At 42.3% G+C, this 15,693-nt stretch overlaps 1 protein-coding gene across 1 annotated transcript in view; it reads left to right on the forward strand.

The window, feature by feature from the left end:
- Window positions 1-11,797, forward strand: part of stox2b (storkhead box 2b) — a 77,039-nt gene extending 65,242 nt beyond the window's left edge. The window contains 4 exon segments of the mRNA XM_028459809.1: window positions 5,886-5,957; window positions 5,960-5,982; window positions 5,985-8,242; window positions 10,727-11,797. Of these exon segments, the coding sequence (XP_028315610.1) occupies window positions 5,886-5,957; window positions 5,960-5,982; window positions 5,985-8,242; window positions 10,727-10,931 (2,558 nt within the window). The 3' untranslated portion in view covers window positions 10,932-11,797.
- Window positions 11,798-15,693: the final 3,896 nt, after the last annotated feature.

A 15,693-nucleotide genomic window follows, 5' to 3' on the forward strand; every position in this document is an offset into this window, starting at 1 on the left:
TTTTTTTAAATTGTATGTAAGCAATTTATCAAACTGGTTCCAAGTACAATTAACATCAAACAAAAAGGCTGACATGTTCTGTGGTGTAGCATTAGCATTAGCAACACTTGCTACACAACAAAGCAGCAGATCAGTCTAGAGATTTATATTTGTTATTGAGGTAACACACTCATATTAATAAAATCCTACTTGAAGCAGTGTTTGAACACCTCATTTCACACAGTTTAGCGTACTTCTGTCCTGTTTAAGCACTTAATAAGTCTTCAGTGTCTGTAATGCTGTAATGGTGTGATTTGGCAGAGAAAAAAACCTTTGAATGTGCTGTGCATAGACCACAGACATATGATGCAGACACGGTACAGCGAGGGTTAAAATGTTACTTACAGACAGTTCTACAATCTCATGTTTTAATCCTTAATGATCTAATACAGTCAGATTGCACACCCTTATACAAACGTGAGTGAGAGAGAGACACACACGCAAAATGTTTGTTTTTTTAGACGAGTAAACTAACGCTATAACACACACACACCAATATAACCAGTGAACAAAATTGGGTAGTTACATACCATCTCAGACGGCATCGCTGTCCTCTAGAAATACTTTCTTTCTGAAAGCATGTGTGAGGTGTGACGGCCCGTCAAGACCCGCCTTACGTTGCTTCTGATTGGTTCATTATTGTGTGATGCCTGCCATTGTTGGTTAAATTTAGGCACAAGGAGACATGGATTGGTTATCTCGGTCAGTCAATCAGAGTTACTTGAGCTACGGCAACCGCGAGGACCAAAGTTCATTATCATGAAAAAATTAAAAAGAGTACTGAATGGGGAAATATAAGTGTGAGAATTGTCAAGTGTGGCGTGTGGTGTGAGAATGCGTCAAATTGCGTGACTGTGTCACACACAAAAAATAACGCTGTTAAACAGCGCACAACTTTTCTCATTTCAAGAGTTCCCGGTATACCCATAATACTGATGCACAGACTGCAATACAAGAAGGCAGACTGCCAAGTTTCTCAGCTTCGTTGGCATTAATTTTGGCTTATTAATATGAATGGAAAACGAAAGCCCAGTTGTGTGCAAATTGTGCAAGAATGAGTTGGCTCATCACTGGAGCTCTTCTAGCCTCAGCTACCATCTCAATGTTAAACATGTAGCAGCTAGCACGAACGGCAAGCACAGACATCCGGACAGTTCTCCCTGCAACATGCTGCGTGCATGCCTTGTTGCCAATCAACACTGGACAAGATGACAGGGTTCAGGGCCAAAGTTAGTAAGTCCATGACTGACAAATTAACAAACTCACTGGATAAATATTATAATTTGTAGGAATAAAGTGCTATAAATCAAGTCCATTTACATTATACATCCTTACCGGTAAGTTACCGGTGACATGACGCCTCGGAACGCTGATAGGTGTGAGTTGGAGCGGCGGCATCAGTTGTGTTTATGTAGCACATTAGTGCAGGTTTTGGGGATCATGGGATTATGGGTAATTGTGAATTATTATAAATGACATTTCTGCAGGGTTTGTTTCAGGATTTCCTTTGGAAAACATCGGATGAGGGACCAAATATTGGCACAACTGTCAGTGACGCGGCAGCGGCACAATACAGTCACACAAACTGTTGTCACGGCAATGAGCACGCATACATATACACATACACATACACCCAGTGCTCCTCCATTTCCACACTCATTGTGTTCATGGGTCATTTTTAATCATTATTATTTACATTTCTGGGTAGGGGGGTGGGGTTTAGGATTTCCTTTGGAAAATGCATTTTTCTGACAGAATGACATCTATGGAGGCTGAAGTATTCTGTCCAATAAACGACCGACCGTTTTACCTGTGTGACGTTCAGAAAGTTTGGTGCGCTTGGAAAATAGAATGTGTGAATGTGGACCGGACCAAATTACAATGCAACAATGTTACATATTCACTGCCTCAACCACACCAAGTCCACCCGGACTATATGTGTGAAAGCACCCTTACTGTTGATGGGCTAACTTTATAGCACTACATATGGACCTGATGTTTTATTATTCCTTGCCACAAAGTGTAGAAGGTTTGAGCTCCATCCGTCCGTTCGAGTTAAAGGGGACTGCTTTTCTCAGAAACTGGATAACCAAATTCGGTGTGGCTTCAGGGTATCAATACCTCGATGGAGTTTGAAAATGAGAAGCGCGCAATGAGTTTTTCCGGAGTTATTGCCCTTGTTCAGTTTTTTGGATGCACAGTGGGCACACTAGTCATAGGCTGTGTTTGAAATAGCACGCTTTGCACTAAGCACTACAAACTCAATAGTATATGGAAAAAAATGCCCCAATTAGCCTTTCTAGTATAAGAAAATAATTTAAATAAAACAATAGTCAATATTAACAGCCATTGAATAAGAAAATGCAGAGTAAAGTGTCTGTGAGGGAGAGAAAAAGCTGGACGCCTAACCGCGTGTGGAGTCCGGTGTATGTGTGGTGCAGAGAGTTGCTGTGCGCGGAGATCCATGGATGTCGCTCCAGACACACCGCTCCAATGAGCTCCTGTGTCTTCATCTCCATGTTTTGACCGTCAAACTCTCGTGTCGCATTGATGGTATGGGACGTCAGGCCAGAATCAGCTGATCAGCTGCATAATTTACGCAGGATGGAACAATGTTCACATCTAAGAATATGTGTGACACTGTACTGCTCAGGAGCTCAGACCTGCTGGATGATGTTTTCAATGGACTGATAAGAGCAAAGTTACAGGACCTGGTGGAGCAGCCACATAGCAGCAGACAGAGAAGTCCACCTGCCTCCAATTTAACTTCTTCAAATGTCATTTTGTGCTTCTTTGCACTCACCTCTCCACGTTGAACGAGCAAAATATTAATTTAAATAGGACAGTCTCAATCACATCTATATGCACACCTACTGTATTTGCGCCATTAGTGAATTCCAACAAGCGGGTCTGAAAATGGATGAATGGATATTAGTGAAGACAAGAAGAGATTTTAACCACTCTGGGATTCTTCGGTGTGAACACACCCTTTTCCACACATGTAGGATGTTTGGTCTTAAGCTGCTCTTGATATGTCCCGTGTCGGGCCAGCTCTGGGCTGGTGGAGGGTCAACTACTTTGAATTGGAATTTGTAAATTAATATATTGCTTTTTTGTGGCAATGTGCTGTTTACAAACAGGCTGCTTTAAAAGCCAATCCTGCGCAGCAGACTCACCGCTCTTCTTTACACAGTTGGACGTGAGCGGCATCTGAGAGAATGACAGACACTTCATTCTGAGTTGACCTCAGCTCATGCTATACGATCCATTAGTGATAGTTCATGTTGCTGCAGCTCTTTAATGGAGAGAGTTCTCACTGTTGCTAAAGGAAAAGAAGAGATCATTCCAAAAGGTTAGAGCAGGGAGAGCTAGGCTGCTGCTGAGCTCTGAGCAAACCCCTTCTGGTTTCCAACTGGTGGGCTGCAGTCCAGAGCAGGGACAATAGGAACTAGGCACAGTTCAGACCAGACAATACATTTGGAGTGTTAGGATTAAAATTATTATTATTAATAAGCTACTATAAATGACCAATTATACTATTATATTTTTTAATTTTCTGACTAAAAAGTGGCTGTTTCTAAACAAAACTGCAAAGGTTTATTAATCATGAAATACTTTCATTAAAAGTTCCGTGGAAACTAAAGCATTTTTGAATTACTGACAGAAGCATCCTGGAATTGTATTAAGTAATCACAATATGTCAGTAATTCACCCAACATTGCATGTAATATCAGGACTGTGAAGCCGGTGAAGGGTGAAGAATTTAGTTGTGGGGATCAGACTTTCACTAATTTTCACAAAACTAAAGTGGTGGTGCTTCTGTGAGCTGTCGGCTGTTGCATCACCCTGGCTGCACTGTGCTGCGACTCTGATGTAACTACGAGTAATAGCAGCAGACTGACATGAAGAATGTGTTGGTGGGCTTAGCAGGAGTTGGTGATCTGCAAAGCAGAAAAGACAAAGTAAAAAACAAATAAAAGAAGAGGAAGAAAAAGTCTTTCACAGACCAGGAACTCTTTAAACATTATAAATGGCATCTTCAGAATGTTGGATCTAAAACAGGCCAATTACCCAAGCATCTCTGGAAGAAATCAAAACATTAAACCATTGGTTCATTTTCCCAAAAGGTGCATAGAATTGTATCATTATTAAATTGACTGAAAATTAGAGGACTGACGAGGACAGGGCCTCTGATTTGCTGTGATCACAGAAAACGGATGGAAAACATGGGATTTACGTTCTGAAACCAAATGTTTTGTCCTACATAATTACACGGCTTAGTGAGACTAAAATGTAAATAGCTTTATGACACGGACTAAAGCCTCACTCACATGTTTTGGGACCATATCACACATTCTCGTTGTATTTGTCCCATAAAACGAGTGGCTGAGTGTAGAGAAAATTACAATATAAACTCTTGATTTTAACGTAAGCCTCCTGACATTCATGACGTCATCGGGAGCATATGAATATCCAATTGATAACAGTAGTTGACTCGATTAACCCTATTGAGCCATGTTGGGAGGATTTCTGGTTTTTGTTTAATAGACAGTGAAATAATCTAAAGAGAAAAAGACAATGAAATAGAAACAAAGTGGAAAAGGATAGGTATGACATGATATGAAATATGATAAAGGGCTCACGATATGAAATACCGCACAAAAAAAAATAAATACAAAATTAATTTCCAATGAAAAGTAACAAATGTGAAGCAAATCTTTGTCAATGAAAAATAATTTGACTGCAAAAGTGTGAAACAGTGTGTTGGAGTGTTTTGCTTCACAAATAAAGAATGAAAACAAATTTACCAATCTTATTGTTTTATTATTATTCTCATTTCTGTAACATAAAACTTGGTAAAGCTTTAGTCTTAGGGCCTCTATACTTTGGACTTTCCATTCATTAGCTCCTCTTTCAGTACAGCATCAATGTTTTAGCCTGTGTGTGATTCAGATATGGCTATGATATGGAGCACGTAGCTTTTCATTTCCCAATCATCGTCTCAATGGTGTGGGTTCTGTTATGTAGCTTTGAGTAGCACATCTGTAGTTAATTAATTTAATCCCAATATAGATTTTACATCACTTGCTAATGTACCAAGATTTACATTAATCATTCTAACGATTGTGTTAGCAGATGTTTTTTCTGTGTTTCTGTTAGTGTATAGTATTGGTGTTTTTAGTTGTTGTATACTTGTGGTTCCATCCAGGACGTAGGACGTAACATCAGTGGTCTGAGCCCAGGAACGGGATTGAGGTGCACCAATATAAGTTAGCTGAAAAGAGTCACATGTACGGTGTACATTTTAGGACATCATAACGTCTCAAGTATCAGATATCAGGAAATCCTCTGTCATTTATTACACTAAACAAACTCATGTCTCAGCAAAACCACCATCAGATGAAACAGCCTCACCTGACAAACCACTGTCAACCGCTGTCAAATAAAACGTCCTCAGGCTTCAAAATAAAAGTCACCAAACTCAATGCTCTCAGACTGTAAAACAGGACAAGGCATGGATTTTTTTTTTCCTGATACTTCACTCTGAAACCTGAGGATGTCTAAAATGTACACTGTGTGTACATTTGTACACATGGAATACCTGGAAAATACGGTGCACGACACAAGAACAGGTGACCTAATTTGTAGGATAAATGTTGTCAGTTTCTTGAAGGTGATGTTTATTTTCCTGTCGACTCTTTAGTTGTACACTTCTGTATAGTTTATATATATCCTTGACTTTAATTTTAGAACATTGTACAGTAGTTGGATTTGATAATAAGGGGATCTTGCAGGGTGTGTGTTAATTTTCTATGACCTCTGCCTCTTTTTCTGACCTTGTTTAGGTGTTCCCACACCAACAGAGGAGGCTCTTCATCACACGCTGAGCATGCTGGTTCATGAACGGAAGATCTATCCACACCTGATGGATATTTTATTGTCACACACCTCAAACTTACTTCATCACTCCAAGCCTAATACGAACCAGCTCCAAGTGGTACCACTTAGAGGAGCATTCTAGCGACCGACACCAACAGCAGCATCAGCAGACACAGTGCACGTCTCCTCTCTCTGGCACTATCACCCCGTCCACGTCTGGAGGAGTGAGAGATCGAACACTACCAAAGTCTAGCCAAAACCACGGCGGGGATTCCTTTTTTAACAACAGTTACCGCGGAGACGACCCCCCTAGCCACCATACCACCCTGCAGCGCAGGTCTCCCAAAGACCACAGGGAGGCCTACTCGTCCCCACACTCTCCACAGACACCTCCTCAGCACACAGGAGGCAACACAGAGAAGAGCCGCAGTGCCCTCGGGTTCCCATTCAAGACGGACACACTCACCAAGCATCGGGCAGGGGGAGGAGGTGGGGCTGCAGTGCCTGGAGATGTAGAGAAACAAGCAGGAAGCAGTGGTACAGGAAGTCGGAAGTTTGGTTTAAAGTTATTTCGTTTGAGTTTTAAAAAGGACAAGACCAAGCAACTTGCTACTTTTTCTGCTCAGTTCCCCCCTGAGGAGTGGCCCCTCCGCGACGAAGAGTTTCCTAATCAGCTTCCACGCAATGTCGAGATGGAAATCATTCGCAGAATTAACCCTGATCTCACAGTTGAGAATCTTGCGAGGCACACTGCAGTCATGAAGCGCCTTGAAGAGGAGCGAGCTCAAAGGAGCAAAGCGTCCTCGGCCAATCAGAGCTCCAGGAGCCGTAGAAGTGGGGGGAGGCACAGAAAGCAGTCGCAGAGCAAACTCAGCCGGTCGCACAGTAAAATCCGAGCGCCCCGCGCTGAGCTCAGCGACGCTTCCCATCTCGAGCATGGGGACAGAGACTACAGAGGTTACTCATCCTCGCTAGCTCGATCGCCACGGGAGCAGGCCATGGCGATGGAGAGACACAGGGCTCGCCTCCACATGGCTCACAGCAACCCCAACATTCTGGACTCCTCCCACCTACCTGTCACACCAGAGTGGGACGTGTCTGGAGAGCTCGCCAAGCGTCGCACGGAAATGCCGTTCCCCGAGCCCAGTCACGGCCCCTCAGCTCACCATTCCAAAGTCCATCGGTCACACTCTCACACCCAAGAAAGGAAGTCCCGGAACGAAAGAAGCAACAAAGCCAAGGAACGTTCCAGATCCATGGATAACTCCAAAGGACCGCTGGGAGCCGGACTCATTGGACCACCCGATTACTATGATGATCGAAGCCGTTACTATACTGACGATGGCACCTTACGAGCCAATCAAAGCGCTGCTCACTACTCACGTGCGACCCCCCCTTCAATAAAGGTGCCTGTGGATTCTCTGGGGTTGGATGTTTGCCGGAGTCTAGAGAAAAGTAAGAGCAGGGACAGTCTGCCAGCGTACTCGCCTAAACCACTACCGTCCTCCATTGCTCCTGACGACTATTTCCAGTGTTCCGGTTCCTCCGAAGGCCCCCACATAACAAACCCACTGGGAACGCTGGTCAAAAGCAGCCATGATGGACTAAAAGCAAGCAGTACTGACCGACAAACAGAGAGGCAGACGTCTCATTCCATAGATACAAAAGAGGAATTGTCTAAGGTTGGACCAAAGGGTGGTAGTCTGCCCCCGATACCTCTGTCTATCCCTGAACCTCCTCTTTCTAATGGTAAAGCTCCCTACAGTGCTTCATCTGGTCAAGAGAAATGCAAAGAAATCTTTAGTAAAGACACACTCTTCAAACCCCCACCAAGCCTTCCTCTGCCGGGCTACAGTTCCCTGAGACGACCTTCACCTCTGGTCTCCTCCACTCTCTCCTCGTCCTGTGACGCTCTTGATTCTCAAGAGGCCTATGATGCCCCCAAGCCTCTGGTGGCAACGCCATCAGCCCCCCCACCGAGAATCGAACCTGCACCGAGCACTGCTGAGGCCTCTTTTGACTATTACAATGTGTCGGATGATGACGAAGTCGAAGAGGGTGGCGCAAAGAGCCGAGCAGATGATGGAAAACTTACAGGGGGCGCTGCTGGGTTTGGAGTGGGAGGAGCCGGGACCATGCAGTGGCTTTTAGAGCGGGAGAAGGAGAGGGATCTACAAAGGCGGTTTGAGAGAACCCTCACATTTCCTGGTGCTAAGGAGAACCTTGCAGAGCCCAGTCAGAACCAGCAGTCGGCCCATTCTGCTCGACTTGATAGTATGGACTCCAGTTCTGTCACTGTTGACAGTGGATTCAACTCACCAAGGTGAGATTTCATCACATAAAGCACTTCATACAGACGCTCATGCAAAGACTTTAGGTAGTGCTTTATAGAAGAACAACTGAAGGTTCCTAGAAAATATGCTTTCAAAGTTACTTGAGAAAAGAACGCTGAACTCACAAAGTGCTTTTTAAAATAGGGGTTCTCAACTGGTCTCACCCTGGGACCCACATTTTGCCATGGTCATTAAATCGTGACCCACTTCTTCTTTTTTTTAGAATTCAACCAACCAAATTAAGTTTTTCAAAAATAGCTGTTGAAAAAACAACATATATAATCTTTTTTGAAACATAAATCTATATATTTCTCTGTGCAACTTGCATTTCACAGCATGCTTGTCAAAATAAAAGTTTATTTCCAAATAAAAGACAAGTCCTACATGAGAGACATTAAGTATTTACTTATTTTTCACCAGTTGTTGGCGACCCACCCAGTACAGGCTCGCAACCCACTTTTGGGTCCCCACCCACCAGTTGAGAATAACTGTTTTAAAACACCTCTCACTTTCTGCCTCTTTTTTTTCACTAAAAATTTTGCATATACGGTGCATTAGCTGTTTGAGTGTGTGGCTTGTTTACTGTTCTGCTTTGGGCTACCTGTCAATCAGAACCAGAAGGAACTTTAAACTGGTCAGGTCATGCTTTGATTCTAACAATCCATCATCAAGACTAACACAAACATGAAATCCTTCAATGCAAGCCTGATGAATGACTTGAGATATTTGCAAAATGTTTTCAGGTTTTAGTGTCAATATTACGTTTTTCAAAGCATAACAACAGGTTACATGTATTCTGTTTTTTTATTTTGCAGAAAGGCTGTACTTGAATTAATTTAACAGTAGCATAACCAACTTAGCATCTGCATTGTTTCACCCCATGGAATTAAATTCAGAGGGTCCAGCTCTTATAGTGGGGTCTCCTAACCCTCTTCCCCTGGTCAGCATTATGTAACTTTTACTCTACAAGGAACCATTTAACCTCATCTCACCTGGATTAAAGTCCTCCTGGAGCCAAAAAATACCTTCTCAATGAAGACAATGCAGTGTATTAAATTATATACAGTTAAAATTATATAGAATAATGTTTGATTTAATTTGATGTGATTTATATTGATCATGTAAATGGCAACTTAAAAAACAGTTTAAAATAAAATTAAATAAATTGACATCAAGAAATAAAACAGTATCTTCATCTTCAAATTCTTACACATCTCAGTTTACATGAACACAATGTTATATAAAGAAGTTTTTTTTTAGTTAATGTATTTGAAAGGCTACAAAAAGTAACATGAATTTGATGACACATGATCATGTGATCAACACATGCTAATTGCTCCTTTCTTGCCACACATAAAGCATGCATATTTAACCAGCACATTGACGGTTAAATTAATCTGTTTCCCACACAATCTATTTCTTCTAGAATAGTGTTTTTGTTGGTTTAATTTCTTACCAGGGATTTAAAATTTAAGGTTAGCCATAGGTGTAGGAAGGTTGATAATCTGTAGATGCTGCAGGAGGTGAAGTAGAAAGGTACTGAGTCATTGCACAACGTGATTTATTTTAGGTTAAAAAATAGTTATATCTTGATTTTATTTGTCATTAATCATTAACAGCCTCTGTAAGCTATAGGGAGCCTTTGCAAAAGAGTCAAAGGGCCACAATAGGCCCCAGACCCGCAGGTTGCAGACCCCTGTCCTGGGAGAACCACAGCTGAACATCTGGCCTGGCTTCATAGTCCATCAGTTCTGGTCCCTCCATGCTGATTCTGATGAGCGTTTACGATCTATCGCTGAGCTCGGCACGTTTTTCCTTTTACTGCTGCTCTCATGTGAGCGCACACTCAGTAAAGGACTCTTTATGTCTGGCTTCCGTTCGTGGACCGCGCGCACTCCAAGGAGCACATTGGTGTTTATACTCGGTGCATTTACCGTTACATTTACCCGAGAACGTGCACAGTCTCCTCACTCGCACAAACTGAAAACAAGACTGCAACCGTCTCGCGCTCTGCTTATGCCTTCCATCGGGTATAAGTCAAGTAATCTTATTAACTTAATAACTCTGTACAGCACAAAATTGTTAAAGCTGCTAGAAATAACGATTTTTGATCAAATAAAGATCATTTGCTTGAAAGAAAAGAAAAATTTAAAGTTTGTTTTGATCTCCACTATAAAGACTCCCTTTGACTAACATTGTCGTAAAAGTCCCCCCTCCCCCCAACTAGCTTGGCCGTTTTTCAAAAGGTATTCATCCTATCAAACTAAAAATATACAGTGTGCCTATTGAATAATCATGGAACATTGGTAAAAAATTCTTTTTGAATTTTTTGAGGACCGAAGTACGTGGGCCATTTCCTTGAAATGACATGGGTGTGCTCCAGATGTGCTCTTCAATCATGCACACACAACATAATTGACCGTTTTCATTTCATCACCCTCTGATGTTACTTGTCCTTGTTTTCGTCTTTGCAGAACAAGGGAGAGCTTAGCATCCAACACTTCTTCAATTGTAGAGAGCAACCGAAGGCAGAACCTGGCTCTGAGCCCTGGCCACCTTGGCATCACGTCTGGAACCGTTCCTTCTTTTTCCTTCCGTGCCATTCCTGAACCTGCCAGCACTCAACCAGAAAAGCTCCAGAAGCCCAGCTCCTGCCTCGCATCAATCACTAGTGTTTAGGGTCTGAGCTCAGGACTGGATAACCATAGACCAGAGGAGCCAAGGGGGAATATCCACACTGAGAGCTGGAGGGAAACCACATGGTCACATGACTGCTCTCTTCCTCTCACACTGGGCACTGGACAGACGCTGACATGTCATTTTTCCACTCCAGTGCTCCTGTGTTTGATTCCTTTTTGGGGGGTATTAAGTGTGTGCGCGTCAGTTTAATCTGATATCTCAGGTTATGTTCTTACCACTTTATGTTTTAGCTGCTCTACATTGTCTCCGCCTGCTGGTGTCTAATGGTACTACACACTGTGGCTGACCACTGTTACTGACGTCACTGACCCAGCTGCTGCTCACATGTCTGTCAGCACCACATCCACGCTCTCACACTCACGTGCATTGTTTGGCGCTCACATTGGACTGTGTGCCGATTGAATGTGAGAGGTTCTTCTCTGTGTGGGACGCTTAGATGTGACATGGCTTTGGTGTTGGTTGGATTGCTCCAGGGAAACAGTCTGTGGACCAATCAGGGAGTGCGAACACTACTATGATAACAGTATCAGCTATTATTATTAATTTAGATGGATTCATATTGTGTTTCTGTATAAAGCTTCAGACAAGCTTACATCCAATAGTTTAAATCACACTGCGGTGTCTGGCCTGACTGAGCCAACATAGGCTGTGATGAAGCCCCTCCCACTAATCATCATCACAGCACACTTTCCTGTCTATCACACAGTATTAGGTATGTTAGTGCAGGGGTTCTCAACCTTGGGGTTGCCAGAAGCCTTCAAGAAACAAGAATATTTTCTAAATAATTTGTGCCCATTTTTGCTTGTTTTTACCCTTTTTCTGCAACTACACCAAACTTGCCATATTTTAAGCTATTTTCATAACTTTTTCTTGCCGTATTTTTGCAGCTTTTAATGCATTTTTGTTACATTACTCCCATTTCTACCACTTCCCCATCAAATTTCAATGCCTTTTCTGCAAATTGTTTTCACTTTCAAGAATGTTCAGCACTTGCGCTATAAATCCTTTCCACCACTTTTCATCTACATATGTTGACCCATTATTGTCACTTATAACCTCTTTTCACCACATTTCATGCTTATTTTGCTAATTTTAACCACATTCACGATTTGTCATGCCCATTATTTGCCAGTTCCAAAACCAATTGTTCCTCTTTCTTTCTGCCACTTTTAAGCCAATATTGACCTTTTTGACGTTTAACCCTTTTTTAACCTACTTTGTCAGTTTTTGGCCACTCTATTTGCCACTTTTTAACCAAATCTTCACCTTTTCCACCATTTTTGGTCATTTTTAACCCATTTTATTTATGATCAAAACAAGGATTTACATCTTTAAGAAGACTATATACTATGGCCCTAATAATAATAAGCTTCCCGGATAACAGTGGATATTGTTTAGATCAATAAATACATGTGGTTATCACAAATTAGAACAATAGACCATTATTTTACTGACAGATGGCCCCCAAAAATCTCTCCCCTTTATTCCCCCTTATAGATGGCTCTGTCTCCATATGACTTTTCTTCAATGTCCTGTGTTCAACCACAGTGGGGGTCCCCTTTATTTTTGCTTAAGTGCCGTACATTTCTGATTAAAATCCTGCACAAATAAACACTGGTGTGGTGAGCGGAACATCGGACGCTTCCTGGCGTTCTTCTGTAGACCATGAGCCTGTAAGACGTGGGCAAGTGTTGGTAACCAGTAAAGCTAGAGAAAGGGGCTGGTTTGTAGACGTGTCTCCTTCTGGTTCTGGGCTAGTGGGGGCTTCATCTTCTCCCAGCATTATGTTCAAGGCTTCTCTTAACTAACAACTACCTCCTCAGCAGCAAAAACAGACGCCGCTCTCCACTGTCGTCAGCCTCCATTCACTGAATGTCTCACACACAGTCCTCCCAGAAGTTTGTGAACAGCACATCGAATGGTTCTGTGTGTATGTGCATGTGTGTGCATTATGTCTTCTGTTGAGATGCTTTTTGAGGGCACTGTAAATACACAAACACACACATATCAAAGTACTGGAGTTCATCTCTTCACCTGCGATGGTGCTCCAGAGCGTCGTGTGCACACACTGATCCAAATCTCTCTCTAGAGATGTTTGCACAGAGAATGGTTCGGACAGATGAAGACGTCCCAGAGGCCATTAGTTTTTTTTTAGTTTTTTTTTTTAAACAATCCTGTCCACTGGTCATCTCTAGCTGGACTGCGTTTCACACCGTGAAGAGGACTACAGCTGTCCACTGCTGTTCTTGGGTTCTGGTGCTACTTGACTTCAGACTGTAACAGGACTGGCCTGTGGGGGCAGCAGAGAGCAGAGTATTTCCCTTCCTTTGCCGCTGTCTGCTCCAGTGGCCCCGCCCACATCAGCTCCTCCCCCTCCTCTTTAGCCACAGCACACCCTTTTCTACACTGAAGCTCCATCAAATGTCTTCCCTTTACATCAACAGTGGTTTATACAGATGACGGTTCCACAATAACATTGTTTCTAATGGTGGCAGTGTGTCATGCCTATAAATGGTGTTTATCTGATATGCCTAGTCAATTAATTTAAATAACTAAAGAGGGATTTTTTGTAAAACTGTCTATAATATCTGAAAGTCCCTTTGATGTGTTGTACTGGTGTTACTGTTGTTGTAGTGTATGTGATACCCCATGGAGATTGTGTTACTTTTTAAGATAATAAAATAACAACTTTTTGTTACACACTTTTTTGTGTTTTACTTCCATTAAAACAGATTGATTATCTCAGTGGTTTCCAAACTGTGGTATGTGAAGTTATGATGGGGTCATTCCATGTCATTTCAACAAATTTAGAAACTTCATTCTAATTTAGCCTTAAACAGTTTCTACAGGGTTAGAAAATGTCAGTTTGGGCCCCCTAAAGACATTTCAGCACTACAGCCTCAAACTGAATGATAATTCTGTAGTTAAGCCTAAAATGGCTTCTACAAGCTGGGAAAATGTCAATTTGGGCCCCTAGAAGAGATTTTAGCACTACAGCTTCAAACTGAATGATAACAACTTAATTCTCTAGATTAGCCTAAAATGGCTTCTACAGACTAAGAAAACGAAAGTTACGCATGTAACTATGGTTCTATGAATTCTGGATGACCGCCAGAGGCAGTACATAAATATGGATTATATACTTTTTTCTTTCATTAAAAACACTTTTGCAAACCCGCTGTAGTTTTGTTTTGCGGTGTTACGATCCATATAGTACCTAAATAAACTGGTGACTGGCTATTAACTGTGAGGCTGGTGTGAGAAACAATAGATGTTAGAACTTCTACCATTTGACACGTTTGCAACAACAACAAAAAAAATACAGCTTTTTTAGGGTAGTAAAAAAAATATTTTGCTCGTTATAAATACCGCTAACAGCAGCCGTCAACACACACGGAAAATGATCATAAGAAATGAAGTGCACCAGTAGATTTATTACACCACATATGTGCAAGTTTTACGTAACATGCTACTCGGTGCCCCCCACAATTTTTTTAATGCCCCCCCAGTCAATGCTGCCTGGCGCCGACTCTGGTAACTGGCACAAGCTTTAGAGGTAGCTTGGACCGGTCCATATGATGCACAGAATAAACACTGTGAATCAGAAGAGAGAAGAAATTAACGTCTTCATAAAGCCAACACCATGCTGTCTTTTTTCCGCACGCAGACCACGAGGAGGAGTATGGTGAAGTGGACTTCCTAATCCACCCATGGTCGAGTAAATTTTGCACATATTCTTTCACTTCCCGGTAAAGAGGCTTCAGGATTGCATTGTAGGATTTTTGCATTGATGTTTTGTCTCTTAAGTGGATTTTCAGTTGCAGGTTTGGGATGCAACCTCTGACTGTGTCATCCTTTGCAAATACATCTGACTCGCTAAACAACATATCTTTGGCTATCTGTTGCTCACCTTCACTGAGATGCGATATGTCAACAGGGGGATGCCATTTGTAGATCTGTCTCCATCTGTCCTGTTTATGGCATCTGCATGGTTGTCTGTACTCAACTGACAAGAGTATGCTTGAGTAGTTGGTAAGGGCATAGACCTCCCAGGGGGACACTTGACTGATTTCACCTCGCTAACCTCTTCTAAGCTCCCCAGAACTGTTCGTTGTGGTTGATAGATATCATGATGAGTGAGGTTTTGAATGGGAATTTTAGTACATTCTGGAGACCCACCAGAAACGTCTACCAGGGCTGGAAAAAACTCTAAACCCTATGGGCTGTTTTTCTCTGTACTGGGCTCAAACACAATGTACCGCCCCCTGGGAAACCCTCACTTGCATCTATTTCACAAGTTTGTCCTGCCGCAATGTTTATGCCTTTCTTGCCAACTTTTACAGTGCACTGGGGGGATGTCTCATTTGATGCCATTACCTCGAGGAGTGCATTTAAGGCTTCTACTGCACTTCCAGAAATACTTAAAGTCTCTTTTAAAATAGCCATGATGTCATGCTGGCCACCCTGTTCTTCGTTTTCTTGGATGACGTTCGTTGTGGTTGATAGATATCATGATGAGTGAGGTTTTGAATGGGAATTTTAGTACATTCTGGAGACCCACCAGAAACGTCTACCAGGGCTGGAAAAAACTCTAAACCCTATGGGCTGTTTTTCTCTGTACTGGGCTCAAACAACAATGTACCGCCCCCTGGGAAACCCCTCACTTTGCATCTAATTTCACAAGTTTGTCCTGCCGCAATGTTTATGCCTTTCTTGCCAACTTTTACAGTGCACTGGGGGG

Source organism: Gouania willdenowi, chromosome 10 (genome assembly GCF_900634775.1).
Source record: "Gouania willdenowi chromosome 10, fGouWil2.1, whole genome shotgun sequence".
Taxonomy (NCBI): domain Eukaryota; kingdom Metazoa; phylum Chordata; class Actinopteri; order Blenniiformes; family Gobiesocidae; genus Gouania; species Gouania willdenowi.